Source organism: Strix uralensis, chromosome 7, assembly GCF_047716275.1.
Source record: "Strix uralensis isolate ZFMK-TIS-50842 chromosome 7, bStrUra1, whole genome shotgun sequence".
NCBI lineage: Eukaryota > Metazoa > Chordata > Aves > Strigiformes > Strigidae > Strix > Strix uralensis.
This window is the reverse complement of record NC_133978.1, coordinates 4194612-4219896: the sequence shown is the minus strand read 5'-3', so window position 1 is coordinate 4219896 and position 25285 is coordinate 4194612. Positions and strand designations below refer to the sequence as shown.

The window sequence follows — 25285 nt, the reverse complement described above, 5'->3', positions numbered from 1 at the left end:
CCTCCGCGGTGCGATTCAGCTACCACCCGTGACCACCCTCTCGGCGGGAGGGCGGCCCCACCCTGGGCGCTCCTTTTCTTCGCGAGCGGCGCCTTTAAGGGGAGGGGCCCCGCCGCCATTTTACGGGCGGGCGGTGGGCGGCGCGTGCGCGGTGGGGTGTGAGGCGGTGCGCGTGTCCTCTGCGGCGTTGGAGCGGGAGCGATGGGGCCGGGGCACAACTCCGCTGTGCGGGGTAGGGGCGTGCGGGGCGGCCACGGGTACCCCGTGTGCCGGCGGAGAGGGCTGGGAAGGGGCGGCAGGGGAGGGTGTCGTGTGTCTGTCCGTGTCCCGTTCATCCGTCCCTTCCCCCGCACCCCCCGCGTTTCTCGCGCCGCCGGACCCCCGGGGACAAAATGGCGGCCGTGGCCGCCCCCTGCGGCGGGTGGCGGCTGGGTAGATGCGTACCTAAATAAAATCCGCCCCCCGTAGCCGGTTAGGGAGGGGGAGGGTCGGCGGTCTGGCCTGCAGTCCCTGAGGGACCCTCCCGGCTCGGCTCGACTCCACTCTGTGAAGGCCTGGAGGGCGTTGACGTCCGCGCCAGGCCCTTGAGTGCGTTTCGGCCCTTGGAGTCAGCTCCGGCCACCCGCCAGGTTTTATTTGTGATGGGGAGCAGCCTGTTTCAGGCACCGCTGCTTTATTTCTGCTTTTCCCCTTGCCGCCTCGCTGTTGGGCTTTGCCTTTGTTCAGGCCTCGTACTTTATGTGAGGCTGCCGGCTGTAAATTTAATGAAAACCTGTAGCTTTCTGGGGTTTTAATTTATCCTCAAAGGCCAGTACTGTACAGTAGGCATAATGGTGATAATTGCACAGTGTAATGATTGACCTGATCTATGCCTGAAGTAGAGTTGTGTGTTTTAAATGCTGTTGGGCAACTGGGCAGGATGAAAGGATTGGGATGGATGAAGGAGAGAGTGGAGAGCTGAATTATCTGATTTCCTCCAAAAAATGAACTTCACCTGCATGGCTGTGGTTTCCAGTTGCAGAGCTGCTCATGGTTTATGCCCTTAAGTCAGGGTACTCCATCCAGATAGATTGGGGGGGGGGGCGTGTATGCTGCTGGTACAGAGAATGGTGGCAAAGGCATCACTGTAGTCTAAAATAGGTTCTAGTAATGGAAGGCTGTGCTTGTTAAAGTAAGCAAACCAAAGCCCTGAAGATGACTTGGTAATAGCTTGCAGCCAGGTTGCATTCCCAATGGGAGTTTACTGTCACTTATAAACTTGCAAGAATTAGAGCAGTTTCTACACAGTAGGAATTGAGAAGAAAACTTGGTTTGTGGGGGAGGGAGAAGAACGTGCTCCTAATTAAACCGAAAATATTCTTATCCCAGGAAGGCAGGGGAACAGCTGATCAGAGCAGTCTGGAAGGTGTTTTGTTTAGGAGGAGGTGGCAGCATGTGGTTAATGTGATTTCTGTCAAGATTAAACTTGATCATCACCTGGAGACTGGCAGGTCACAGCTCTTTCTTCAGCTTGTGTGTGTCTCAGGCTGATGAATTCTGGAAGTCATCCTAATGCCTGTTTCCCTAGAGAAAACTAGACACCTGAAACTTCCTGTGTTTTTGTGGGATCTAATTCCTGACAGTAATTGGAGAGTTAATTGCTTCAGTGTATATTGGTGTGCATATATGCTGAAAGGTTAGCCTTTGCAAGGTACTGAAGAGCGCAGCTAGTGCTTTTTGTTGTAATGTGGTTGTTTGCAGGTGTGACCCCACACTGACCACAGATCTGATCACAGTGGCTTGTCTTTAGCTGTTTAAGGGCCAGGTACAACAATCTTTCTCCCTCGGGTAGTCTCTTTACCTTATGGTTTTGGTTAAATTAAGCTTGTCAGTCATAATCCCATTTCTTGTGGATGCTGTGAAGTGGTGGATGTGACTTTTACCTGCTTCTACTGTTCGGCTTTCTGTGCAGCCAGTTATCCTGGATGACTCCTCAGTAAGCGAGTGTCCTCTATTTCTCCAAGCATGGCCTGGAGAAAGGTGGCCTTTTGTTGTGAGAGTTACACTACTGAACTGTCACAAACAACTCTTGGATGATAATAGCTTCTTCATTGGCAACAAAAGGAGGAGAACAACACTTGAAAGTTATAAGCATTTCTGAAGACAAAAAAATACAGATTTTTCACATCTGGAATTATTACTCTGTAGCTGACTTTAAAATAACATGGACATCTTTTAAGCAGTAGAGGTAACTTGAAAATTGCCTCTTAGGACTTTCTCTGACTACCTTTGTAGGGGTGCAACTATCCCCCATGTTGTTGCCAATTCCTGGAAAGTAAACTGATATGTGTCGTAGCAAGGATCGCATACTCCTGGCAGAGCCAAGACCATCTCAGTTTCTTCTTGTGCTTGTCAGTGCAGATGGTAAACGCATGTTCTTCCTGCAGATAAAATCTGTTTGAGCGCTCTGGTAGATACTAAAAGTACCTCTGTAGCCTAGATCCTGGAAACATGCAGAGTAATATTCTATCTGTTTAGAGAGAAGAGAGGAGAAACTTTGTGAATCAAATCTCTTGTTCATTGGGATATGTCCAAAGAATATAGAAGAAAATAGAATTCCCATCATTGGCTTGTTGCTGTTCTCCTATTTTGATTTTTTTGTTGTTGTTTAATTCTGTGCACTGCCTGCTCTCCTGGGATTGCATTCTTTGGACTTCAGTTTCCTTTTTCCCATCTCTCTTACTTTCTCTCCTTCATGTGTTAATTTTTCCGGAGTTTTAGCCAAACCTTTCCCATCCTTTAGTGCTCATGACATTGAAACAATTTTTCTGCGGTTACACAGGCCTGTAGTGTCTTGTTGTCTAGTGACTTCTAATGTGTTTTGGTATTATACCAGAATTGGGATTTGTTTAATAATTACTCAAAAGTTGCTTTCAGTGTTTTTAAAAAAAAAATAAAAAACCTTGACATTCCACATCAATGTCACTCTGTTAGCGGATGCCTCTTCCAGTAATATATGCATGACCTTGTTTGGCAGCGAACTGTTGAATTGGCACCAGAAGCCTCTTGAAACAGAGTTTAAAGCATTTAAAAACTTCTGAAAAGTGTTTTTCTTCCAGGTACAGTTTTATGATTAACTTAGTTTGAAAGATGAAATGGGCATTGCAGCCCTTCTAAATCTGTTTGTGAAACAAAACAACAGTGGACAACAAAACTTACTGCCTCTGAAACCTTGCAGGATGATATCATGATGAGAGAGAGTCTATTTGTTAAATTCAAATAGCTTTCATAAATTTACATGATGCTTATTAAGGCAGTGCCGAAATGTAAAGAATAAACTGCTTTAAATGTTTGAATTTCCTGTATTAGCAGTTGATATCATACTGCTCCAGAGAAGTGATTGGAAAAAAGCTAATACAGTACAAAAGACACTATGATCTATTATAAGCAAAAATATCTTAAGCTGTTTGTATGTATACAGTCTGCCCCTGTGTGTAATAGATGAATCTGGCCCTCAGAAGAAGTAGAAAGTCATTGAAATATGAGATTACAATTACTTTGAATTAATGATCTCTGCTTGTTGAGCTGGATGTGCTGTCTGTGGCTGTGGTAGGTGGCCTGAGGGATGGTCAGAGGGATCTGGGTTGGCTGCAGATGTGCAGAACAGCTCTTTGGAATGGGCTGCAAAGCTACAGAATTTACAGACTTTCCTGCTCACACTGGAAATATTTTTATCATCAGAATCTTTTCCTCTGCTGGTTTGTTAAACTGACCTAGACTTTTGGATAAGTGCAATAGAAGGTCAGCTTCCTTATGGTGCAGCACCTTAAAGGCTGGTTCAGTTATAGGAGTCATCCTTGGTCTTCATTAGAGTCACTCTTTCCCCTTATTTTGCTTAAGGGAATGGATATGGTCCATCTCTGTCCCCTCATCAGATACTTAGAAACGCTGGGTAAGACTTGGTCCGTGGACAATGTGTCAGCTAGCAGCTCGGGCAGTCCTTGCAACTGCTGCTTTTCTGAAATCCCCGGTATGGGCAGTACCTCTGATTTTGCCTGCCGCTGTTATAGCTGCACTTGACATTTCATGAGAAATCACCTGAACCTTGTCAGAGCCAGCTTGTCCCTGAACTGGTTGGGTACCTCCTCCCTGCCACAGCCCCGTTCTGCTTGGGGAAATGGGCTCAAGTGAGAAGGGGAAAGGGTGCTGCACTCTCTGCAGTGGCTTTCCTTGGGGGAACCTGCTGCCTCTGATTTAAGCTGTGGCAGTTCTTTGGAATAGTTTGGGCTGTTTTGCTAAATTAAAGCAGGTTGGGTTTTTTTCATAGAATCCCTTCTTTAATTTCACCTCACTACTTTACCCTACCCTATTAAAATTAATGCATTACTCTGGCTAGTTTCTAATGGGAAGATAAAGAGGTGGGAAGTGAGTGGATGTATATCAACCACTGAGTTCACAATATGCTCTCTGGGACTTTTATTGTTTTAAGGAGTTTAGGAGCAGAGAGATGCCCTAAATTCTTTGATGTTAAAGATGGTTTTCTGTACCTTAATATCACCTTTTTGTTTTAGGGAGGGATCGTCACTCGTTTGCAGGGGAGGCCTCAGTATATGTTGGTCTCTTCCACTTCATTTACAAAGAAAATGAACTTTGAAGGATTTCTGCATCCTTTACTCCTTTAGTAAGACTACAGGGAGTGCCTGCCTTCCCTGATCTGACATGGCTACAGACATCATACAAATACTTTGTCTGATTCCACCAGTTGCTATATCCAGACCCTTGTGGATCAGTATGGTGTGTGTGCACTAATGCCGTGTTTTAGCTGAGGAATTTAAAATACGGATTTTAAAAAAGGCCGCGGGACAGGGCAGAAAACCTTGATCATTTTAGTGCAAGCTCACAGCAGCAGCACAGCAAGTCAGTGAGTGGTGGAAAGTAGCAAGAACTAACAAAGGCTTTTTGTTTCTTCTTAGCCTTTAATGTAGTAATGTCTCTTGCTCCAAAGATGCCATCTGGCTTGGCATCTTTCAAATCCAATGCTAACATGGAAGAGCAGGATAGAAATTCCCAACTGGAGACTGCTCTAGTTTTCTTGTGTAAATGTGCTAAAACTTAAATTCCTGTTAATTTGTCTGTCAAACTCTGTATGTACACGTTAGGAGTATACGTGTGAGTAGAAGTGGTGGATAAAAAGCAAAGAAAGAGCAGCTGCCTGCAGCTCTGAGAGGAACGGCTGGCGCTGTTGCCACAATGAGAACTTTTGGGCCAAAGTCCAGCATGTTTTCACCAGGCAGAGAGAAAACAATAGAGCCACAAAAAAAGTAGGAAAACTCCTTGCAGAAAAGGAAATTATCCTAAGTGAGCAAGACAGCAAACGTTTCAGAGATAACTCGAGGGAGGAAAAGTGAGGATGAGAGGTGGTGGAAAGAGGATTTCTTTTTAATGGAAGTGTCCTTCAGAGAGTCAGGACCTAATCCAGTTAAAATAAACTCGTGCTATTATTCTTAAATATACTGGTTTTGGATCCATGTTCTTTCCTGTACACCACAGTAGGGATTTAATCTAAGCTGTCTTTTGTTACTCTTCTGAAGTGGTAGTATATTAAATAATTTCCCCATTGCCAAATACCTGTTAACTTTTTTTAAGTTACAAGTTGCATTCTGTTAAGAGCTACTCAGTGCACATACCTTCTGGGGGATCCTGCTTGGGTTGTTGCTGCTGAGTGTTTTTAGTGACTTTCCTGCAACTGAAACAACAGTGGGTTTTGCTGCTACAGGGTGTACTTGTAGCTGGTTTAACGTGCTGGGCTTGGAAACACCATACTACCAATGTTGATGTCAGAGGTTCCCAAATAAAAGGTTAAAAAACCCCAAAATCCTGTCAGGTTAATCCTAGCCCTGGTGTAGAAGGGATTGGGGTGAAGGAGAACTCTGAGCAGTAGAAAGGAGCAGCTTAACTGGGCGAGTGCCAAAAGCAAATATTCTTCTCAAGTACTGTGTTACCACTACAGAACAAAAAGGTCTGTTGGAAAGTAGAGGTATTGCCATGAGCATGGTGACATTTACTACTATGAGTAGTTTTAATAGAATGTTGTGGTCAAAACCTGACAGTCTCTTTTTCTTCTTTTCTTTTATTCCAGTGGAATGGATTGCTGCAGTCTCCTTAGCTGCTGGAGCAGCTGCTGTCGGGTACCTAGCTTACAAAAAATTTCTCTCTAAAGACAAATGCTGCAAAGCCATGGTGAATCCCCATATCCAGAAGGATAACCCCAAGGTAGTCCATGCGTTTGACATGGAAGATCTGGGAGACAAGGCTGTGTACTGTCGTTGTTGGCGATCTAAGAAGGTAAGATAAGAATAAATGGTCCAGTTTTGTTCATGTGCATGCATCTTTCAACAAAACTATTTTCAGACTGCTTTATTTATTCTTTTCACCTAAACTATTGTGCAGTGAGATGTAGCAATATTTTAATCCATAGAACCGTGTAGATTTATGCTGTCACTCAGAGTAAAGCCTGCAGATTAGTGCTAATAGTGAACAAAATATTTCTGTAGCTCTGAAGAAGCAGATCTCTTGGAAGGAGAGCTGCTGTATGGAGCAATCAGTCATAAATGACAGATACCATTTTGTGTGCTGCCTGTGCTAATATTGAGGCTTATCCAAAACTACTGGCCTGTTGGCAGGTGAAGGAGAGCTCAGGAACCACAGTCTGAGTGGACCTTAAACACCTTTTACTGGAGGAGGTTGGAAGCTTACTCAGTCAGAAAGTACCTTGCTACTAGTTCATGGTGTTAGTAACACAAATCAGTTAAGAAGTCTCTTGGTATATCAGAGCTGGTGTCAAATTGTCACTTGCAGTGTCTGAGCCCATCATTAAATCTTGCAGACAGGGTGAGTGCAGAATTATTTTGGGAAGAGCTTGACTTGTGCAGGTGGTGTTACAGTGGTACTGCTGTTCTGGCCTGAATTTATTGTTGTGGTACTGCTGTGTACTGTAGATAGCAACCTTTTGCCACATGAATGAGCACAGCGGTGAATTGTTTCCAGTGGTAATGGAGGTAATCTAAAAAGAAGTCATTGTGGTTAAAAGCTTTTGAAGAATCTATATGGATGGACTTAATACATTTGTACCTTAACAACTCAAAATAGTTATATGGGTGATCCTGAAGTAAAGCCAGTGAAATCATGATGGCATACTATAAGCCTCTATTTCAGAGCAGTTAAAAGTCTGGCCTAGAGACTGGTCCAACCTAATTGCATACAAAGCCGGGTTGCCTCAATTGCCTAAAATTAGCAGTAAGCATGATACCTAGCCTTTCATTAATGCTAAGATCAGATTTAAATCTGAGGTAGAGATGTGTGACATTTGATGTAGCTGAGATCTGTATAATTCATCTGTAGTGGTAGTTGTGGGATCTGTAGTGAGAGAAAGCGGATTGGATGAGTAGTCTTGTCTGTTTACCACTGGCACACATTTAAAAGCTTTTTTAGAAGTCAAGGTGTGGAGACTAAAGTAATAAAGACATTCAAAGCCAGATAACTGAGGCTAACAGCCTTGAAATCTAGCTCACTCTCCTCTCTGTGGGTGAACTGAATACTAGACTTCTCAGGCCTTTGGTACTGATAGATAATGATCTAATTGGGCCATACTCTGCAGTTTTCCAGGTGCTGTAACTTTGGGTTCTTGCAGTTGTCAGATCAGACTTCATTACCTTGCAGGTCAAAACAGTTTGGGAAGTTACACAGTATTTGGTTTAACACTAAAATGCTACTGAGGATCAAACAGCATCATGACTTGATTGTGAAATAGTCCTGTGGAGATGGACTTGTCTTCTCTGCTCTGTCCCGAGTCAGAACTGAAAAACAAAATTTCAACCCCCACCCTGCTGCCATGGCCACAATGTGCTCCGTGGATTAAGTTAGATGTAATATGATAATTAAACAGAGAAGTGTGTACACTTACGTGCAGTGCTGCTGGCTGCACAGCATGCGCAGGTATTGGGCATGTGTATACCAGCATTGCCACTAGATTTTTGTGGTCAGTCTCAACTGACAGTCAGAATCCAGCATTGGAAGCTGCTGTGAGGGCTACAGCTTCAGAAAAGGAAAAGGAGAAAGGCTGCTTGAAGTATATGAACTTTAATATCTGAATTTGGGTTTACCTCAGGTTGAAATAGTGTAGGTACCTCCTTCAGTGCTTCTGCCAAAAAAAACCCCAAACAAACAAAAAAATCCTAACTTGAACCTTGGTGTTTGTACTTTCTGCTTCCTACCCCATTTTCTAAACAGAAATGGGAGATAGTGTCTGGTTTTAGTGGTTGCATTGCAGCTTCTGCCAATGTTCTAGCTATTGTTTGATACTGTCTTTTTTTTTTTTTGTGAAATAAAAATCTTAAGTATGTTTTGACATATATTGAAGGGGTGTTCTCAGGATCATACTGTCCTACTGAGTTAGGGCTCTAATCATGCATTGAAAGGAAGTAGATGGGGCTACCTTATAATGAATCCACTCTTAGATAGAGCTCTCATCTGAAAGGCCTTGGAAAGGCATTAAGGAGGTAGGTGGAAAATTTTGAAGGTATTTTTTTTTTACTGATGCTTAATAATGAGTGTTTTAATCAGCATGTTCTGCTTCAAAGACTGCAGTGCCCAGTTTTGCTGCCTTCCTCTTGCCCTGATCGGTTCACTGTGTATGGTGGGTAGCGTGATCTTTAAGATGGTGTGCGTGCTTCTCATGTTCAGTTATTGCCAAGCAGTAATAAAATACAGAGATGTTCTTCATCATTCTCACATGCTTGTCATCTTTGGAAGTAGTTAGCTAGCACTGTCTGTTTTTTACACTTCTCAAACTAAGATCCTGTTAAAATTTGCGAGATGATGTTTATACGATGCCGAAATCGTAGAATGTGTGTGCTTCTAATGCAGGGAATTACAATAAGTAAGCAGTAAGTAACCTGCTGTGGTTTTGTAAATAAGTGGTGTGTGGGGATCTCTAATCCCTATACAGGTTAGAAGGAATGTCCCCCTCTATGACCCTGTGAGCACTTCTCATCAGGTTTAGCCTCATCTGGGGCGTGAGGCTGTTGATAGCACCAGTAGCGTTATGAACCAGTGGATACTTCAGTGTGCACGGACGGTGTGGATGCACTGCAGCTGGCTTCACATGGTGGTCTTCCTGCATGGGAAATAACAAGACAGTTGGGCTATACCAGGGTGTTTTGGAGTAACTCTTAAAAAATGAGCAAGATTATTTTCAGTTGTTTTTTTTTTTCTCTGAAATAGTATACTTCACAGGCTTTTTGTGTGTGTGTGGTTGTGGTGGCCAAAGTCTTTGTGGGCTGCATGTGTTTAAAAAAACCCACAACAACAAATGCGGTATCTTCAAATAAGTCTGTCTTGGGATGTAATTAACTGTTAAAATAGGTGGTAGGTAGTTCTTTAAATGGCCCTTTCCTACTCAGTGTTGTGCTCTGCAGACACTTCATAGCACTGCTTGTCAAGTTGTGTGGAAAAACCCAGTGTTCAAATTTACCAATGTAGAGGCAAGAGTTTTGTCTTAAAACCTAACTGTAATTAGTCTAAAGCTAGAATACTTGTTTTCTTACTCTTCTGCATTTTTAAGTGTATAAGCTGGGGGGGAATAAATTAATTTGCTTTCTTTGGCAATGACCTGCAACCTCTGTGTCTTCCAGAGACATTACTAGTCCCCGGGCTGCAGGTCAAGGAATACTGCTGCAGAACATCAGAAGAAGGAGCTGTAGAGAATCTAAACCTGTTCAGTGTCAAGGGAAATAGGCTGAGCTGTCCAGATCACTGCACAATTCCCTCAGGGTTTGAGCTTTGGCTGCTATTGCTAGCCTGCTTTATCTTAATCAAGGATGAACATGTTGTCAGGTCCAGGATCTATCTATTCAGTATCTGGTCTTCAATATGACCAAGTGGGTGCCCTGTAAAAGTGGTGGTTTTTTTCTGAGAAGCTCAAGTCTAGTGTCCCAACCTCTGGGAACCAGTGGTTCTGAGACCAGCTGACCCAGACGATGAATTTAGAGCAGAGTCGGTAGCTGTTAGATTTCTCTGCTATCTGAAGCCTATGAATCCCACCATTTTTGTCACTTGCAAACTTGAAGTGATGATGTTGCTGTAGCTGGACCTCGGCCTTGCCTCCTTGGGGCACATGTGACATTAATGTCTGATGGAAGCTGGGTCAATGATTATGTGAAGACCAGTGGACTCTGGGGTTGCATGGAACAACTGGCCCAGGAACATCTGGGTTGGAAGCTGGTCAGTGTCCCATAAACATACATCTTGTTTGTTTAGATTTTTTCCAAGCATCTGTAGTAACCTACTCATTGAGTCACAAATGACTGATGTGATGATAAAATTTCTGCATGAATCAGCTTACATGAGTGTTCTCCAAATTAAGGATTTCTTTATTTGGAAGCATCACCTGCCGCTTATAACATGGGTTTTGACATTTTGTAACTCTGAAAAACAAACTCCTTCTGCCAAAAAGCCCTACCCTACAGGGCATGTGGCTTTATTTTTAGAGCTCTGGGAAATTTTTTTGCAAGTATATTGTCTTCATTATATTGTTTTCATGCAGTACTTTGAAATCTTTTATTCTAACTAAGCATGGGTGATAGGGGGTTATTTTTTTTTCAAGGCCTGTGACTGAGGCATGAACGTTGGAATCATGGGTGTGTCAAAGACTATTTGATTGTGACTGTACTGCAAGGGAATATTGCTGTTGCAGAGGCAAAAGCTGGGTAATGTCCAACTTGGATTCCCTTTACTTCTAAGCAAACAAAATAGTAACTGAATGCAAAATACTGGTGTGTGATTTCTGTGATCGTCTCCAGGGTTTCCTCTGCAGAGGAGGCATAGCCCTGAAAACACACCCTTGAGGAGTGATGGCATCTAACCTCGCTCTTGTTGCTTCACAGAATGTCCTTTTGCTCTTGCACATGAAAAGAGCTGCCCAGGAGCAGAGTGGTTGTCACTGTCTGGGACCTGGGCACTCACGGCTGGCTGAAGGAATCCTTGTGGGTCTTGCTCTGACCAGGCAGTTCTAGTTTTTGGATTTTGTTTTTGGTTTTTTTTTTTCCCCCCCAAACGTTTCTTCAAATGACTTCCTCGGTGCTACCCTTAAAACCCCTGATGAATAGCCATGTCAGTTAGAAGTGCAGTTTATTTCCATTAGCAGGTCAAAATCCGAACATGGAAGCCACCTTGCACAAAGAGACCTTTGTGTCGATGAGATAAGCAGGGTCAGGATGAAGCAAAGGCAGCTTGCGCCTCTAGCTGTCTGGAGGCAGGGCTGATAAGAGGTGAACCCAGGAAACTGTCCTTTTTCTCATCACGTGCTATGGAAAACCAGAAAAAAAAAATCAGCAAAGGATCTCCTGTTTTTCTTCCTCACCCCACTTACCTTCTGTAACTGCACTCAACTCTGGCTGTTGCCCAGGAAAACAGTGTGGGGCAAGGTTGAGAGTGAGATACTCCATGTAGGTTACAGTTGAAGGTCAGCTTGGGCTGCATTTTCCTCATGCTGGCCTGAGGCAGGAACACCAAACAGAGTGGAGTTGAGTTGCTGCTTTTTCAAAACAAGCCTCTCACCTGCTCTGCACTGCATGGACAAAACCAGTGTTCAGCCAAAAGTCAGGGAGACCCCACATAACCAGCACAAAAGTTATGGTCTGGGGTCACAGTGGATTTAATGAGAAGATGTTCTAATGAACTTTCAAGCTAGGTTCTTAATTCTGGCTCTGGATGTACTTTAGATGTGTTTATTCTTTCTTTTTGCAGTTCCCGCTGTGTGATGGCTCTCACACAAAGCACAACGAGGAAACTGGCGACAACGTTGGGCCTCTGATCATCAAGAGGAAGGAGGCATAGAGTGGACAGTAGAAGCTACAGAAGGAATGTCTGACAAACCCTCTGCTCACTTGTGATTGGGGGAAAAACCACAAATTCTTTGTCATGTCACTGAAGACTTTCCAGTATAGCATATACATAAGGCTTCAGCATGTGTATTTTCTCTGGTGCTTGTCTTGTTTTAATCACTACAGTACATATTTTACTAAATAGTCATGGTTTAAATTTTTTGTCCTGTAAAGTGTGAGTACCCTCGCATTGAGTATGAAACTAAAATGACGCACAGAATGTACTTCATCAGAAAATAGGTATTAAATTATTTTCAAATACATGTGTACTACTCTGAGGCTATTCAGTAGAATGTGTGTTCAAAAGGTAGATCCTAAAATCCTGGAGAGGTTCTAAAGTCACAGGTCTGGCTAGATTTCTATGTAAAAGACAGTGGCAGGAAAGAAGTCATGGTGCCAAGATGCTGCTTAACCTCTGATTATGCTGCATTTTCTGCAGGTGTCACATTTGGCCTATTACACTACTGTTCTGTGTGGCTTTTGTAAAAGAACAAATTCAAAATTGCTAACTACGAACAGACAACATAAAAGGCTTATAGTGAGATGGGGCTAAAGGGCAACTTTATCTTTGATTTTACAGCAGTGTTGAAACTTGACCCTGCTACTGTATGGTATCAAGAACATAGTGCCGGAACTGCAGACTGTCTTGAGAGCAGGATTAGGAAGATGGTGTCTACGAGAGCTTTCTTAATAGACAAGTGGAATGATAGGAAGTGCTCAGAGGGATGGGCAGGGGTGGCAGGGCTGTCTTTGCTGCTAGAAAGCCTTAGTTTCACTTGTGGTCTCTAGCAGTGAAGCCAACTTCCCCAGACCACAGGACACTTCTGTGGGGGAGGCTATGCCAATTTATTCCAGAGGCTAAAATAAAAACTAAAACCCCACCCATCATTACTGTCTGCTTCCTCCTTGCCCTGGCTGGTTCTGGAGGACTCTTCCCGCTGTGAGGGAGGAGGCACACCTTTCTTACTAAGTGGCCTTAGGCTCCATGTGTCTTAAATAACTCCTGCCTCCCTGGGCTAACCGTTAATGTGGTTCAGCTAATTTTACCAAAAGAACTGACACTGAAAAGGAAAGGCTTTGGTGACAGCTAGGAACTAGGGGAAAAGGAAGGATGAGACAAGGAGAGCTCTTGCTCTCCTTTTGTGTGGCACTTGTCAGCCTTGTCTGACGTGATTGCATTAATGGCTGTCACGTTGGTTTCCTTCAGTTAAATAGCTTTGATTTATTAACATGCAAATGACTACAAAGCAAAACCCAAAGAGTGGGGTGGCAGAGGGCAGTTTTGTATTAAACCCTAGCGTAATTGCCGCCTGTGTAAGATTGAGCTCTCAATGTCCTGGGACAGAGAGACTACCTCAGAGCTAGAAAAAGGGCCTTTTCAAGAAGCTGACATTTCAACCTGGACCCTTAAGGATTATTCCAGATGATTGGGGCAGTAGAGGTGTTTTTGGTGTTTGGTGGTTTGGTTTTTGGTGTGTGGTGTTTTTTTTTTTAAAAGAGTGTGGTTGGTATGACTGGTTAAGATTGAAGAAAATGTTTTGCATATTCTCAATGTGGGACTTTCAGCTGACTGGTCCGAACTTTGGCAGAAGGCACAAGAAGTAGAGAAGGTGGCACAGAGGTAGAGAAAGAAGGTTTGCAGGTGGAGTGCTATAGCAGGGGCAGCTACTGTCTGAGAGACCTCTACTTGTAAGAAGTTGCAGTCAAATATGTTCAGTTTCTATCTTCTCTTCCTGTCTTGACTGTAAAGGAACTTGATATTTTTTACTTGGCCAAGTACTGATGCATATGGAAAGCTATTTTAACCTTAAATTATCAAATACATTGCTTTTATCCAAAACAAAGTTATTTCTGTATTATTAGAATATAACACTGGATATTTCTGTATTTTTGTCAAATACACATTTGAGCTCATCTTAATCTTGAGGTTGTAACGTCTGTGTTATCTCATGGGTGCACTGTTTTTTTCAAGGGAGAGTTACACTGTGAGTAGTGCTGTACGCCAATGCTGCTGTAATCATAAACCTGTGTCTGGGTTAGGTTTTCCTTCTGAGACTTCTTTCCCTGTTAGCAGGAAAGCCTGGCTGCTCTTAAAGGAATAAAAGTTCACTGAAAACTGCATTAATGTTCTCAGAGATGAAGTCCTGAAGTTTCAGATGAGTCTCCCGAGTCATAAAACTATTTCCTGGAGTTTGCCAATAAAACATTTTCTGGAGTTTGGGTATTGGGGAAGCGGGCTTCATGAGAAGTTTTTCTTCCTGGGAAGCAAAGATGCAGGAGCTGAGTCTTTGCTGGCTTACATCCTGGTGAGCTTGTTTTGGAGAAGTGTCACATTTATAAATGTTGACACAATGTGGTTAAATTTTATTTTGATGCACGTACCATTTTCTGTACCTGAAAGTTCCTGTTACTCTTGTATGAGCTGTTTGAATCTGATCGTGAAAAGAGATACTTGAATTTGAGTAAACAAACTTGCCAGCAGTCTTGATGAGCATCCCAGACAATGCTTCATTTTTTTTTCCGTAGTACCATAATAGGCTACCGTGTTCTGATGGCCTGAGTGCTGGCAGGCTCTGGTGTTTTCTGCAATCTCCATTCTTCAGTGCTTTCCTCAAATAATCTCCAAAATATGAAGTGGATGGGTTAGACCTTTGCCAAGTTTTAACTGTAAAGAAATTCTTTTGCAAACGTGCAGTTTTCACATCACCTTGAAATTCCTACATGGAAATGTGGTACAAATCCTTCATATTAAAGCAGTGAAGGATTCCTGTCCCAGAGTAAAACTGTGTTTCTGTTCTACGTTATTTTTCAACATACAAGTGTTCAGTAGGAAGGTGAACAAATTAAAGTACTGCTTCTGCGGTAACTGATTGTCACTCATCAGAATAGTCTGAATGTCAAGTATTCAAGTGCTTCTAGAATTGGCATGCCTGAGGAGACGGCTGGAAGTTACATGTACTTCCTGCACGTTTAATTCAAGCACCGTTAATCTAATGGATAATTTCAAATGGTGGAGGCCAGCATTGCAATAACACACTGGTCCACTGGGAGGAAACAAACGCTGTGCAATGGAAGTTCCTTGATGTGTGCAATGCTGGTTTTAAGGGTTTTTTTTTTATGCGTACGTATATTTATGTATTTTTTTCCCAGCAGCATTGCTGTCTGAGCCCAGGTGTCTAGGAGTGCTCATAAACATATTTGGGACGAAGCAGCTTTCTCACGTGCGGAGGCTCACACGCTTTGAAGCCAGGAGGTGTAGCACCAGTTCCCCCACAGCCAGCTGCAGAGCTGACCGCAGGCCCTACTAAACTTTACCAAGTTGTTGCAGTTTGGACCTTGTTCTGGTGCTGTTTGGGTCTGTGAAATTTATTTTGCACAGTTGCACAGCAGTAGGATGGGGATTTTCCTTTAAGTGTAATACAGCCAGATAAAGACATGGAACTGCTGTATCGCAGTCGCTCACTCCAATAACGGAAGAACATTTTATAATAGCAGGAAGGATAAGAACATAGGCGTGAGGCTCAGCACTGGTGTTGCGAACAAACCTTGTCAGCTGGCTTTTCTTCAGCCATCCTGGAAGTCTCGTACTAAATTTGGCTTTTGTTTCAGCTCCCGAAGCTTCAAGGCTGACAAACGCCCCCCCCCCCCCCCGAGCCCCGGCTGGCTGGGGCGGAACAGCACGATCTCCCCATGGCGCGTGGGCAGAGAGGGGACGCGGTGACGCGCCTGCCAGCAGGCTGAGTTTATCAGTGCTCAGCATCTCTGTTTCAGCCCGGTCAGAACATTTCACATGGAGCTGCTGAGAAGACCAAATGCCTTTTCCATTGTCACTGTGGTACACGTTAAGCCCAGCAGTGTTGGATACCCGTTCCCCCAGCTGCTCTCTGCACCCAGGCTTGTTCTGCCCTGGTTTTCCTGCACTGATGAGTGGCTTCTCTGCACTGGCAGGAGAATGATCATTTTCCTAGAGCCATCATTAATTTAGGACGGCTTCCAGGGGCTGTTGCTTGAAGCCCTCTGCTGCCTGTTTTCTACTGTAGCAGTGGTGTAGCGGCGCTGCCTGCAGTGCTTAGTGCATTTCTCAGGCAGGATGATTTCTAGGCTGCCTGATGCTGAGGCTAACGCAGAGAGGAGCTGAATAAAAACTAAATAACATAAAAATAAATGTGTGGAGAGAAACAAGAAGGGGAGAAAGAAGAAATAAAGTGGCAGATGGGAAGAGAGCATAAGCTAAAGAGAAGATTTAACACCATGTAACATTGCTAGGTGGTAGCAAAAAGGGATAAATCAAATTACAGAAAATGACATGTTGCATTTCATTATACCTCTTAATAGAATGAAACATAAGATGTACAAAGTGGCTGTTCATTTGCTTCTGGGATGAAGCTGTTCTATTAGTCAAAAACTTACTCCTTAGAGCCGAAGGGGTTACGTGCCTCGAGCAGACATCTGTTACTGTGTTTTTTCTTCCTGAACTGTTTGTGAAATCCTGCAGTACTGGACAGAAAGCAACTCACACTCATGCCTTGGGTCCCCTGTTAGCAGTCTAATGTTCCTCCATGCCCACCTTTGTAAAGGGGTTAATTAGATGTGCAATTATAATAAATAGGAGTATTTACCCGTATGCTCCCTGAAGTCGGTAAAATCCCAGTGGGTTTACGTGACCACAGCAAAGCAGAATTCAGTTCACCTTTCTCATGTGCAGTTTGGACTGCTAAGAAAGGATTTATCAGGGTTCTCAAGCAACTTCTGTTTTCTTCAATACCCAGTAGTTGCATACATTTCACAAAGGCACAGAGAGATTGCTTCTCTTGTTTTTTTTCCTAGCTGAAGACTGAACCATCCCTCCTCTCTGATTTGACATTGCACTGCCTTTAATCTGCTCTGCTTTGCATCCTTTTTGTCATGCAGACTGCAGTTTTCTTTCAGCATTTTCGAATGCATGGCACATCTATACAAAAAAAGTGCCTTCTGCTCTCCGAGAGAAGCCTGTGCAGAAAAGAGGAGCTTCTTGAGCGGTGCCAGAAATTACATCTTTAATGTGTGAAGCATTCAAAAATCAGCAACACTGCAAGGATCTGCTCAGTAGCTGGAAAGTTTGTGCCGTTCAGTCAAGTCAGCTGGCAACAGAAACACAGCAAAATGAATGATAAGGTCACTGACTGCGTAACTTTTCTTAAATACTGTTCTGCAGCTGGCAAATACAACCATACATGGATAAGACGTGGTCAAGATGCACTGTCTGTTCACCGCTGGGGCTCTTGCTCGAGACTCGGGTACTAAAGCAACAGCCAGAACAGGCTTCAAGTAATTATTGAATTTGTTGCTTTTTTCAAACAGTGTGATCTTGCTCTTTCAGTCTTATTCTTGGCTCCAACATCTGCATGTGTTAAATTACTTTTTAAGGGTTGAAATTCTGTTGCTTTGCAGACAAAGTCCGGGAGTAGAATACTGTTTAAAAGAAGAGACTTTTCTTAATGCCAGTTGGCAGTGGGTTTAGTCAATAAATGGGTGTTTGATTCTACTGCAGGTGGAGGCAATGCAAGAAGCCTCTAGGGAAGGACAAAGAGGCATTTTAAATAAACCGCTTGAGCATGTTAATCGTCTTAAATCGAGTACCAGGGTTATCCTAAAGCATTCGGATGTGACTGGTAAAATGCCATCAGGCATTTGTAAACCCTGAGCCACCCCCTGATAGAGATACAACACCGTACTTTGAAAATCTTTATTTAGAAAGACAAAGGGAGTAATCTTTAGCTACCTGTAAGCCATGAGATCAGGAGATGGTACTAAAGACTTTGCTCTAATGCCTCTGTTTCAGAAAGGAGCACTACTTCTTGCCCCAGGATGTCAAAGCACACACACCTCATTGCTGTTTTCTAGGGCTGGAGGCAGCTAAAACACCAGTTTATAGTCTTGCCACAAATTCTGCACCAGTTAATTAATGGTACGTTCCTATTCTCCGTAAGAGAGCAGGCATGGAAGCCAGACTCAATATGTGGCACGCTGAGGCTACACGTAGCAGCAAAATGATGCCTTTCATCTTCTTCTCAGTGCTCTTCCTGATGTTGCCCAACATTTTGTTGGCTTTTTGTGGCTGCGGGCACACCTGGGCTGATGATCTCAGACACCTGTCAACAGTGACTTCAGGATCACTTTCCTGGGCTGTGACAGCCGATTTGGTTCTGTGACAACCAGCTTTGGTTTGGATTATTTTCCTCTACGTGCATTACCTGACATTTATCCACGCTGAAGCTCCTATGCCAACACTGTGCCTTTTGTTCAGTTTTGTGAGGTCCTGCGGGACTTCTTTGCCATCAGTGTGGCATTTGACTGCCCTAAGGAGGTTAGGAGCATCCACAGACCTGAAGACTTTGTGTACGCTCCCTTCTACAGGTCATGTTGAATAAAACCAGTCTCAGCAAACACCCACTGCTGCCTCCTCTCCGCCCTGAAAGCCCTTTCATTTGCTTCCCACCTTCTTTCAGGCCAAAAAGGAACCTTTCCTCCAAATTCTTTGCTTAATGATAAAAAGTCCAAGGACTGTGAGGAAGAAACTATTGAAATATGCTTCTCACCTTTATAGTCCTCGTAGCTTTCTAATATAAAAGGCTTCCCAAAATTTACAGCTGTGGTCTGTTTGTAGAAAAGGTGCTTCAGAAAAGACACAATTGCCATGAATTAACCTCACAGTCATTTTCTAAACGTACTGCATTATCTCTGGAGGGTGTAGGTTAGCTTTAGTCACCATCCCTTTGTTTTCATCCTGGAAAACCCCAGATGTACCTGGTTGCCAGGAAGGAGAGTAGTGTCAAAGAGTCTGCATCAGTCAGAGCCAAGTAAAATATTAATCATTGTGGGACTGGATGCCTAAGTGACAAGGCAGTAGCTAGGAAAGAAAGCGGGAAAGCAGCAGTGTTGAGTTTTACAGCTACAACAGACAAGGGTAGTTTAGATTTTCCTTAACAAGAACAAAGAAGACAGCACAGAACTTCTGTGAACTTATCAAAGGCTTAAAAGCCCTGAGCTATTTTAAGAGGGCGCGATACAGCAACCCTTCTTCTGTGAAACGGTGAGAAAAAAAGAACTGCAACACGGCTACAACTTCCACACTGCTGTGACAACGTCTGCCGTATGCCGAATGAGCAGGACAGGCCCTCCTCTCCGCTGCAGATGCTCTCACCCATCCAGCAAACTATTGGTTGCACCAACTGATGAAATTGATGAAATATCAGGACCACGTGTATGGTCCAGGTCGGCTTTTTTGCAATCTGTTCGTCCGGCAGAAGCTCTGTGAGCACGGCCGCCTGCTGCAGGAAGTGGCTCTGTGGGCAGGAGGATCCACAGCTCTCACGCAGACTTCATGGCTCCGGCAGAGAAGCGTTATTGTTGGCGAGGTGAGGAAGAAGTGGCTGTGAAGCATCCAAACAGACGGTCAAAAATCCAGCAGTGCTTGTTGTCAGCATACCTCTAGAGTACCAATATTTTGGCCAAGTCTCAGCTCCCCTGATCTGTTTACCTAATGTCCCCCTACACTTCCACTGAAGTATGAGCTTATTTCCTGTACTAAACTACCCTGCGTCTTGCGGTTAGTTATTAACTAGCTGTTGTGTTTGAAAAAGGGCTTTATTTCAGCAGAAAGTGATTCTTCTGCAATCCTCGCTCAGTTTGGGGGAGCTTTGCAATCTGCCGGTGAGACATCCTCTTGCAGCACAGAGCAGTTTGTGCAAAATAAATGCGTGCATCATATTTTCCAGGCAATTTTCATCAGACCAAGTGAGGTAAGGTTGATTTCCAGCAACAGAGAGGAAGAGTAACCTGGAACTAATCATAATTTTGCCAAACGCGTTCTGTTGGGGGGAATTCCCAACCACCTGCCCCTTTAGGAGCTGTTAGCAGCCTCATTCGCTTTCTCTTCGAGTGCAATTGGACAGCCTGGAGAGGAGAAGTCTCCTCGGGGATCTTGCTGGCAGGTTCAGCTTTCAGCACAAACTCTTACCGTATCACACTCTGTGGAGAAATTAATTATTTGTCATTTCTGGTATTCTCTTGGTTTCGCTTGTTTTATTTTAGGAGAAGTTCCCAGATAAGATTCGTGAACGCCATGTGCTGAAGCGTGAGGGTGGAATGAGTGAGCGGAAGATCGAGTCTTGCGTCACTTGATTTCTATATGCATAAATCTGACTAAAGTAAATATCAGGGAAAAGGAAATTGTCACTGTTTACTTATTCCAATTACTCATGCTTTGGTATTTCTTTTAATCCCCTCCAGGCCCACGTCTGTTATCTCTAAGGATATCTAGAAGCTATTTGTTCGGAACCAAGTACTTGAATCGCCTTTAAATTCCAATTTTTTGCCTTTTAATGCCATTCTTTTTTCCATTAAGATTTTGAGTTCAGGTAGATCGCAGTGTTAGATGGGCACTCGTGCAAGTCTGAAATGCCATTTGTGTTCTTCTCTCTGTGTTTAGACCCAGATCAGCCGAAGTGTCTCGCATCTCTGCAGGGGGAGATATCTCTCCGCAAGGCTCAGGTTGGCATCCAAACCTTGCAGCAGCTGCTGCTGCTGAGACTGGGAGCCTTCTCTCTGCCAGGCATGTATCACTTGTGCTTTTTTTTTCACTGTACTTCTCAGCAATTTTTTTTGTGCAAGGGTTGACCAATCTGTGGTATTTCTCTCCTGCGTCAGCACCGCCTTGGGAAAATTCAGCATTGGGGAACTGAAGATAGGAGCTTACACTCACAACCATCTGACTCCTTTAGGGCTGGACAGTAACAGCTGATGACTAGGGGATATTCGTAAGGGAGAAAAGTGTTTTCTGACCAGCCTTTTTACTTCAGAAAGGATCTTGCTGAGTTGTTACCACTGTCTTCCCCATCTTACCCAATTAAGAGAGTGAAACAAATTGTTCCATGAACAATGAACTAATGAAACTCAGTTTTGACAGACTTATATGCTATTCTCCTTCCTCTCAGCCTCCAGTCCTCTGATTTTCCTTGTGACCTTCCTGTTCCTTTGATACTTCAGTTTCCCCAGTAAATCCTCCAAATTGCCACCCAGTTCTCCCAACCACCTGTCACGTCTCCCGAGTATGGGATTGGGGAAGAGGCGGCAAGTAACAGCTGAGCTCACCGCATTGTCGCTCCTCTAATGTCAGCGCTGATTCCCGAGATACATCAGCCCATTTTCATAAAATCTGGGGGAATGTCATATATCTGCTAAAATTCATTTCCCCATCTCTGGCCTTGTTTTCCCATTCCTGTGTCCTACTGACGTTAAACACAACTAGATACTGGTGGATACTGTGGCAAAAGTGCATTTCTAATATTCACAGGGTTCAGCTAATTTTATAAAGGAAAGAAACAACAAAAAGAAAAGGCAGTAATTCATGTCTGACAAACAGAGCTGATACACGCCCTAGTGAAAAGGAGTGTTCATAAAGTCTCCCAGCCAGGCAGCAGGCTTTGGGGTCCTGTGAGTTAATGCAGGGCTTGTGCATACCATCCTCTACTCATGGGGAGTTAAAATTCAGGTTAGAGATTAATCCCTTATCCAGTTTTGCTCTGGTGTCAGGCCAGGTGTACGCAGCTCCCATGCAAGACCAGCACCTACAGAGCTTGATAAGGCTCAGTTTTAGACTTCTTTAATGGTCCTCACCCACTTAGAATCACAGAATCATTTCAGTTGGAAAAGACATTTAAGACCATTGAGTCCAGCTGTTAATGTATGTTAATACAGACGAAGAAAGCTCTTCAAGTAACTAACTAGGACTCTGGGACTGCTACCTGAGACTTCAGCTATATCCAGGGAAGGCCAAGAGACTCCAGAGCTGCCTGGGAGCAGTCCCAGAAAGCTACAGGGCATAGACCGTCCCCCAACATCGACAAAACTCCTTGGGTGGATTCCCTGGAGGAGCCTGGGGCTGCAACCTGTGAAAGTCAGCTGTCTCCAGGGGAGGCCAAAACATTCTGGAGCTGCCTGGGAGGATTCCCAGGGAGCTACTGGGTTTGCAGCCGCATGGACAAAAACTTCCTGTGGCTACCTTGGAGGAGTCTGGGGCTGCGTCCTGGCTTTCTCCAGAGGAGGCCAAGGCCATCCTGAACAAGCCTGGGAAAATTCCTGGGGGGTCACCGAACACAGACCTTCCCCCGACATACACGATGCTCTTTGTGTCGCTACTTTGGAGGAGTCAGGGGCTGCTGCCTGGCAATTGCCCTGTCTCCGGAGGAAGCCCAAACACTGTTTACATGCTCCAGGTTGCTCTCACGTGTAGTCCCTCGTATCGACTGAAGGGAAAATAAACAAACCTGGGGATGACGGTGAACTGATATAAAACTGAAGAGGATTTGGGGTGTATTTCTGGTCCCCGAGAAACAGCGGAGGGGGAACGGCCTCTGCCCGCCGACACGCGGCTCTCGGCGGTACGCCCTCCCGGGAGAGCCCAGGGAGCGACGCCGTCCGCGGGGGTCGCTCGGCGGCTGCGCTAGGCCCCGCTGCCTCCGCCGGCAGCGGAACCCCGGCGCTGCCCGCCGCGGCCTCCCCCAGGCGCCGGGGCCCGGGCGCGGCCTACCCCCAGGGCCGCGCGTCGCCACCGCACCGGCGACCGGCGACCCCCGCCCCGCCGCGGGCCGGGCCGGGCCGGGCGGCGGAGGCGGAGCCGCGTCCGGGGCGGGGCGGCGCCGCGGCCAGTCGCTGCCTCAGCGGCGGGGTGGGCGGCGCGGAGCGGAGCGGCGCGGCGCGGGGTGATGGAGCCGCGGGCTCTCGCCGCCCGCGCCCCGGCACGCAGCGCCCGCTGAGGCCCGCCCGCCGCCGCCGCAGCGCGGCCGCCCCTCGCCACCCGCCGCCACCCCCCGACCCCCGGGAAATGGCCACGGAGCCCCCGCGGCCGGCGCCGCCCGCGGTGGGGCGCCCGGAGGGCGGCCGCGGGCGCTGCGCGGGCGGCGGGCGCGGTGAGGCGGAGGAGGCCGCGGCCCAGCCGGCGCTCGGCGCCTCCCCGGGCCCCGCGGTGGCGGTAGCGGCGGCGGCGGCGGCGGCGGGGGGCCGGCGGCGGGGGCTGAACGGCTGCGTGCCGCTGTCGCACCAGGTGGCCGGGCACATGTACGGCAAGGATAAAGGCGGTGAGCGGCGGCGGGGCGCGGGGAGCTGGGCGGCGGGGACAGCGCCGGGCCGGGCCGGGGGGCCGGTGAGGGGGTTCCCCCCCTCCCCGCACTCCCGTTTATCTGAATTCTTCCAGACCTGGTTGTGGCGGGGCGGGTCTCGCTTCAATTCTCCTCACGTCCCGCTGGCGGCGGCCGGCCGCTCCGTTGTTAGCGGAGCGGGGGGGTGTCGGTGAGAGGTGGGAGCCGCTCGCCGGCGGCGGGAGGGGCGCCCGCACGGCCCCCCCGGCTGGGTTGCCCGCTCCTGTTGGGTCCCGGGTGCCGGTGCTGGGGGTCCCCTCGGCGCTGAGGGGGTCGGTCTCCCTGGCCGGGGTCGGAGGGGCTGGCGGAGCTCACCGGCGTGGACGGGGCGGTATCGCCGCTGCCGAATATCCTTCTGATGGTTTTTTATAACTGGTAATGACCCCTCGGACGGGGTGGTTAACGGGCACCGTTAAGCCAAAGGGTCTCTGCAGTTCAGCTTCATTTTAACAAGGACCTTGGAAAAAAAAAAAGTGGGAGTTTAGGTAACGGCATGCTGGTACCCTCAGAACGTATGTTGAAACTACACTTCATCTAAAGGGACCCCCCAAACTGGCCACCAGAAATTTCAGCGGAATATTTAAGTGATTTATTAACCTGGGGTAATTTCTTAGTGGCTTGTTTATTTGATGGTAAGAGTAAGCCCAAACCAATGGCCTAACAGTACAAATATTGTGAGGATACAGCGTTTTTGAAGCATGCCTCGGCTAGCTTTAAAATTCTGTTTTAATTCCAGGTTGAGGAGTTGGCCCTTCTGATGAAGGTGCCTTTTAACACAAGCAGTGGTCAGTGCCAGAGCGAGTGGCCAAGTTAACGTTGCCAAATGGCATTTTTCACCCTTCCAAGGCATCCCGTTTGGTGTAACTCCTGCCTCTGAGCCAAGCGTAAGGCAGACATCCATTCAGCTCCCAGTGTGCCCTTTGAGAGTAGCTGTAACACGCACCTGCTGTCATGTTGCCTTTGAACCCTGTGGGTAAGAAATGCTTCTGCTGAACAGGCCAAGGGCTGAACTTCGGAACCCCTTCAGCCCTCAGTGAGTAGAATTACAGCACTCATGGTACTGTGAGTTTGTCTTATCTACAGCCTGCACCCATGGCATGTCTTGCTGCTGATAATCTCCACAGCAAAGTAATTCGTGCCTTGCCCCTGCTGCGACCGGTGCAATAAAATGTCGAGGGAGGTACATTGGATCCTTGGAGCCGTGTGTCGTCCTCATCGTTCATGATGTGGGGTGGGATTGGGCGAAGAAGGCTCACTTCAGGGAGAGCCTTGGCTTTGGCACGTCAATTTTATCGCAGTTGGATCAAGCCAATATGGGTGATACACCATTTATATTGTGGGTGCAGCTCAAATGGATTAGGTAAAGTTAGCTCCTCAACATCTAATGAGCAAGACCAAGGTTTTCCTGCAGAGGTACCACCACAGTTGATCTCATCTTAGAAACTGAGTTTTACAGTGAAGTTAAGGCCAGAGCTGCTCTGGCGCTCACAGCTCTCATTTTTGTAACTGAAACTTCTCGTTTTATTTCTTTACAGATGTTGTATGTAGGAGTGCAGGCAGTTGAGATGCTAAAGATACAGGGTCATGTATAATTCTGCAGTGCTGTTCCCTGTGATGCCTTTGTTGTGAAGCTAGTGGCCAGATGTTTGGATATGTGTAGTTGCTAATAGCACTGGTAAGGAATATCACAGACAATCTGTATGCCAGAGTCTGTGAGAACTTGAAGCATGTGTGAGGAGACCAGTGTGTCTTCCACCTTCTCCGTTGCGTTTTCTGCCTTTTCCTACAGCAGTCACCCTTCCCGCTAGTTTCCATTCTGCCCTTTTCAACCCCATTGAACCATTAACATTTTAAAAGCCTAAAGCTACAAAACCAGTATGCCTTTTTGTCGGGATACCTCTGTTGCTATGTGTACAACATGGCAAACGTACCTTGAAGGTTGTACCCGGCTGGTGTTTGTATCTGAGCTGGTTACTGATTCAAGCTCAGAGCCTTCCTTATTCTGCCCAGCTTCCTCCTGCGTGTCATTGCTGTCCTCTGCGTGCAACTTCCCTTCTGTCCCCGCATACAAATGTGCAGAGGACTTGAAGGTATCCAAAGTATTTGTTAACTGTATTATTTTTTTGGTTAAAGTATGCCTGAAAATTTCTTTGCTGTAGGGTTCCCTCCCTCCTGAATAACCTTTCC

At 45.8% G+C, this 25285-nt stretch overlaps 2 protein-coding genes and 1 long non-coding RNA gene across 3 annotated transcripts in view; 2 read left to right on the top strand and 1 right to left on the bottom strand.

The window, feature by feature from the left end:
• Nucleotides 1-133: 133 nt before the first annotated feature.
• On the top strand, nucleotides 134-14042 carry CISD1 (CDGSH iron sulfur domain 1). Its single transcript, XM_074874165.1, has 3 exons — nucleotides 134-232; nucleotides 6119-6324; nucleotides 11785-14042. The coding sequence occupies exons 1-3, from the start codon at nucleotides 202-204 to the stop codon at nucleotides 11872-11874; spliced, it is 327 nt and encodes a 108-aa protein (XP_074730266.1). The 5' UTR covers nucleotides 134-201; the 3' UTR covers nucleotides 11875-14042.
• LOC141945717 (uncharacterized) lies at nucleotides 11043-24131 on the bottom strand. The gene is made up of 3 exons (XR_012629588.1): nucleotides 24042-24131; nucleotides 23157-23555; nucleotides 11043-11342 (listed from the first exon to the last, which is right to left on the bottom strand). It is a non-coding gene; the product is annotated as an uncharacterized LOC141945717 (long non-coding RNA).
• The window catches only part of IPMK (inositol polyphosphate multikinase), a 44201-nt gene continuing 41686 nt past the window's right edge, over nucleotides 22771-25285 (top strand). The window contains exon 1 of the mRNA XM_074874164.1: nucleotides 22771-23038. Coding sequence (XP_074730265.1) covers nucleotides 22786-23038 — 253 coding nt within the window. The 5' untranslated portion in view covers nucleotides 22771-22785. The remainder of the gene's footprint in view (nucleotides 23039-25285) is intronic.

What these genes read in the sequence shown, in the direction of transcription:
- CISD1 (XM_074874165.1), top strand. Translation starts at nt 202, where the DNA reads ATGGGGCCGGGGCACAACTCCGCTGTGCGGG. An exon ending in GCACAACTCCGCTGTGCGGG is followed by an intron (nt 233 to 6,118) that starts GTAGGGGCGTGC and finishes CTTTTATTCCAG; the next exon opens with TGGAATGGATTGCTGCAGTC. An exon ending in GTTGTTGGCGATCTAAGAAG is followed by an intron (nt 6,325 to 11,784) that starts GTAAGATAAGAA and finishes TTCTTTTTGCAG; the next exon opens with TTCCCGCTGTGTGATGGCTC.